Consider the following 4,887-nt stretch of genomic DNA (forward strand, 5'->3'; position numbering starts at 1 on the left):
TACTGGACAAAGTTTTTACTCTTACTGGCCAAAGTTTAAAAAAATTCATATATATGCTTACAGGAATGAATTTTTGACTGATTAATCAAATACACTCTGGACATTTTCCATAACTATCCAGTGCTACTATATTTTCTAAGCTGTGTACATCAGTATTTCTGCCGTAGGGCTACCTCCCTTGCCTTAAGTTTTTCAGAACAAAGTATTTGGCAAAGGACAGGGAAAGTTCAAACTTCACCTGTTCTTGGGGAAAGTGCTGGCCTGTTAACAGGAAAGAGGCAACATCTGTGGCAATTCCCAGGCTTTGCTGGGAAGACACTTCTCCCCATGGCGGGAATCTCCTGGAATACAGGCCCTTCCCCATGACCCTTGTTCTGGTTCCACATTCCGGTTATTCATTTGAGTGCCCCTCCTTCTAATTTTCTTATAAAAGCACAGTCTTCTCTGACATGACAAACCACTGCAAATCCCTGCAAGACAGGTGAGTGGAAGCTGACAGAAGATGAGACCATGGCAAGAGCTATACTGTACATATTTGGGGGAAGATACAGGAGGATCTCTGTCAGATACAGGAGCTCTGAGACTCAGCACAGGCAGGCTTGGGAGGTCTCATGGCATAGGAGCATGTACAGATTTTCTAGTTCTTTCCAGAGCTATACAAGGGGATGGATGTCACTAAGATGAACTTATTCCTAGGGGACTAACAAAGGAAAGACAAGGATCTCTATATGTCCTCTCTCTGATCACACTTCTCTTAGTGAAATCTGATTGCTTCCTCAGGTCACAGACATGATGCGGCCTCACACGGACCTCCCCAGCGTGTCCTGGATGCTGTTCTCCTGCCTGATGTTGCTGTCTCAGGTCCAAGGTGAGATTTCTCTGCCTCTGACACTGGGTCCTTGCGAATGCTCAGGGCCAAGAGGAGAAGGAAGACTCTCGTGGTACTGGTGACATATATCCCCACACCATGAAATGGCCTGTAACTCCTCCATCACCACACCATCCTTCAGGGTAACCAGGGGTGGCAGGCATCACAGTGGTCCACTAGCACTGCAAGGAGGTCCTTTGCTTCTTGTCAGTGCACTCTCATTTATGTTGGTAGGCAAAAGAGGAAAGTGTGAAGGGACAGAAATAAAATAAGGGGAAGGAAAATGAGGACCCAGGGCAAGAATGTGTATCCTAGAGCAGGGAAGGGTTGGACTGTGAATGGGAAAGATGAAAAGAAAGGAGAGGTTTCCTCATTTAGTGGGGCTGGTTCAAGAACAAGAAATCCTGAAAGTGTTGGCAGTGGTGAGAGGCAGTCAGGACTTTGGCATCACTTCCCCAAGCACCGACCCCATAGACGTTCCTCTAGGTCACCTCCCACCCTGATCCCCAGTCTCCTATTCACCTCTTCTCTCTCTTTTGTGTCCTTCCATCCTAGGTGAAGACTCGCCAAAGGAAGTGCCCACTCCACGGATCACGTGTCCCAAAGGCTCCAAGGCCTATGCCTCCCACTGCTATGCCTTGTTTATGACACCAAAATCCTGGATGAATGCAGATGTGAGTACTTGGATTTGCAGGTCAGGGTTTTAAGGGCAAGTACACTAGAGACCTGGCGGTGGGGGGGGGATTCCATTCCCCAGAGTTCCTTGGGGGTGACGGTGAGCATCCTCATCTTTTGCATACATACCTCTTCGCCCCTACCTCTGCACTGCCCGTCTCCCAGTGATGTCTCAGGCCTCCCCTGAGTCTCTCCCTTCCCCACACAGATGGCCTGCCAGAAGAGACCCTCGGGACACCTTGTGTCTGTGCTCAGTGGGGCTGAGGCATCCTTTGTGGCCTCCCTAGTACAGAACAGTGCGAACACTTACTCAAACATCTGGATGGGGCTCCATGATCCCACAGAGGTATGAATACATCTTCTCTCTATAACCTCTCAAGCTGCTATCGCCACCCGAGCCCACTCCCTGTCCCCTGTGTCTGCCCAGTAAATGCCCTAGAGAGCCTTGGAGCTCAGAGATCCAGGAGGATATTAGGAGAAAAGGGAGGACCTTGTGGCCAGCTGAACAGCTGAGTTCTGTGGAAGTCTCTTGCCTCTGCTGAAGTTAATCTGCTTCTTAATTTGCACGTGAGGCCATGTAATTCAGTTCTCTGAGCTTCACAGAGTCTACACATATTGTGCAGAGTGATTCCTAAATGAAGAGAGGATCCATTTTTGCTCTATGGAACAGACACTGTCTTTGAGGTTCAGAAGCTAATCACATATGCATCACTCGTTTCTGTTCAGTCAGTGAGAGGTTACTCTGAATGGGTCTATTGGTCTTTGTGTTTATGGGCTTCAGGATTTGTCAATAAGAGCAAGGAGGTAGGAGGAGTCTCCCAGAGGAGAGCTTTGGCTCCCAGGCAGCATCTAGAGGAGCAGACCAAATTCCATGATGCTGGGGAGGGGTTCCTGCAAGGAGCCCTTTAATGGCCATTCAACCTCACTAGACTCCATCCTCTCTAGGGCTATGAGCCCAATGCAGGTGGATGGGAGTGGAGTAGCACGGATGTGCTGAATTACCTTGCCTGGGAGAGACACCCCTCCACTAACCCAAACCCCGGCTACTGTGGGAGTCTGTCAGCAAGCACAGGTAAGCAACAGAGGAGCTCCTTTCTGCCAGACCTCTCCATCCTCTTTTTCCCTATTTCTCAGTGTGACTGTCAGAGAATCCCCTTGAGCAAGAAAATGTAGGGTTGGTTTATCTTCTCCCACCCCTTCTCATCTCTCCTTTCTTTGAGTCCCATTCCCCTGGAGTAGGACACTGCTGAGGATGAGGGAGAGGCTGTGAATCCTACGCCAGAATCTGGGCTGCCTGTACCTTGGGTTCATGAGCTCCACCAGCCACATCTACCTGAGCTCCTCTGTCTCTCTAGGATATCTGAAATGGAGAGATTATAACTGTGGTGCGATGCTACCTTATATCTGCAAGTTCAAGGACTAGGTCTGGTGGGACGTCAGGAGCCTGAGTTTGCAGGCAGCTCATCATGGACATATGACCAAGTGTGAAAACCTACCCTGGAAAGGAATAGTCTCCCCCTACCATCTAACCTGACCCTTCCTTCTGATCATTTCTCCTCCCTATTCATTTAACTTTATGTTCTTTTTGTGTATTACATGGTCTGAGATTGCAGAGAGCAATAATAAATACTTCATTCCATGTTGTGTGCTTTTGTGCTCCTATCTCATAGCAAAAATATGAAGAACAATGGGTATGGGAGGAGTTCTAGGTCTTGCCTCTATCCAATGTTATTTATTCCCCCAGGGAAAATGCTTAAATGTACATCACCACCAGTGTGTTTATGATCAGTATATAGTCCCTGTTCATGTACCTTTGTGTTGTTCATAGAAAAAGACATTACTCACCTACACATTCTATTACACATTCCTCCTCTTTGTAATACTAACAGCCTTAGTGGTATCTGAAGATCTTAGAAGAGCACATCTGTAATCATTTGCTATCATTGATATTTTTTTCTTTAATTTGCAACCTTCCTTGGACCCTGACTTTTATAAAATACATTGAAAAATGAATGGGTTTCTGATTATAGTGCTTACAGGTAGAGCATTAGAAGTTGTCACTCTCCTCCTTAAAACAGTTCTATTCTTAAACTAACCACCAGAAAAATATTTGAAATTGCGATAACTTGTGGTGGCCAATTGGGATTCATCTCCTGGGACTGGACTTAATTGCCTTACATACAAAATCAGATTCAAAAAAAATTTTTTTAAACATTTTTATTTATTTTTGAGGGACAGAGAGATAGAACACAAGTAGAGGAGAGAGAGGCAGAGAGGGAGACACAGAATCTGAAGCAGCCTCTAGGCTCTGAGCTGTCAGCATAGAGCCCGATGCAGGGCTCAAACCCACGAGCTGTGAGATCATAACCTCAGCCAAAGTTGGACACTTTACTGACTGAGCCACCCAGGTGGTCCTGATTTTTTTTTAAATGTTTATTTACTTTGAGGGAGAGAGAGACAGCATGCGAGCAGGGGAGGGGCAGAGAGAGAGGGAGACACAGAATCCCAAGCAGGCTCCAGGCTTCGAGATCTGAGCTGTCAGCACAGAGCCCAGTGCAAGGCTTGAGCTCATGAACCACCAGATCATGATGTGAGCCTAAATCGGAAGCTGACTGAGCCACGTAGGCACCCCCAAGATCAGATTTTTTTTTACAGAATTTAAAAATAATGGCTTTTTTCAAGTCAGTCAATATTGTCTACTACACCTAGAGCCATGCTTGAGTTCCTAAAATACTAATCACAGTTGCTAAACTCATAGTCTGTATTCATAACCATTTATATCCTGAATAATCATAAATTTATTTCCTCTAGTGAACTCTTATGAACTTTTGTATCTAGAAGTCTAGAACAAAGGTAGGCAGGCAGTTTTTATCTCTTCTCTCTCTATCTGTTCTCCCCCACTGAACCTTCCATAATATAATGCCCTCTGGGTAGTTCCAATGCAGTTGATAAAAATGCTTCTCTCTCCTAATAATAACAACAACAATGATAATAATAATAAATAGTAATAAATAATCTCTTATTTTCTCTCACTAAAAATTACTCCTACACCAGGGAAGAAGGTGTGGCTTCTCCAATTTGTGTTGGAGCCCTGGATGCCTAACATGTATGCAAAAAACTTTTTGTTATATCCAATATCTGGATTCCCCATAATTACTTCTTTCAGAGTCCAGCTGGGTTGCTGACAGCTTGTAAGTGCCTTGCCTGAGACACACATAGGCTTCTGTTAGGCTGACTCAGTGTAGACTATTTGGATATAAGCTGCTGACATGCATTCTAACTCACTCAAGCAAAGGGGGAGGTTTTGGGAAGTATGTGGATTTATCTCAGTGCACCAAGATTAG

The 4,887-nt window shown here is 45.5% G+C and overlaps 1 protein-coding gene across 1 annotated transcript; it reads left to right on the top strand.

Annotated features, from left to right (window-relative positions):
- Positions 1–418: 418 nt before the first annotated feature.
- On the top strand, positions 419–3,182 carry LOC106977284 (lithostathine-like). Its single transcript, XM_027072103.2, has 6 exons — positions 419–481; positions 781–868; positions 1,424–1,542; positions 1,752–1,889; positions 2,489–2,615; positions 2,899–3,182. Exons 2-6 carry the CDS (start codon positions 790–792, stop codon positions 2,964–2,966), a joined length of 531 nt encoding a protein of 176 aa, XP_026927904.1. The 5' UTR covers positions 419–481; positions 781–789; the 3' UTR covers positions 2,967–3,182.
- The last annotated feature ends 1,705 nt before the right edge of the window (positions 3,183–4,887 follow it).

The sequence above is a fragment of the Acinonyx jubatus genome, chromosome A3, assembly GCF_027475565.1.
Source record: "Acinonyx jubatus isolate Ajub_Pintada_27869175 chromosome A3, VMU_Ajub_asm_v1.0, whole genome shotgun sequence".
In the NCBI taxonomy this organism is placed as follows: domain Eukaryota; kingdom Metazoa; phylum Chordata; class Mammalia; order Carnivora; family Felidae; genus Acinonyx; species Acinonyx jubatus.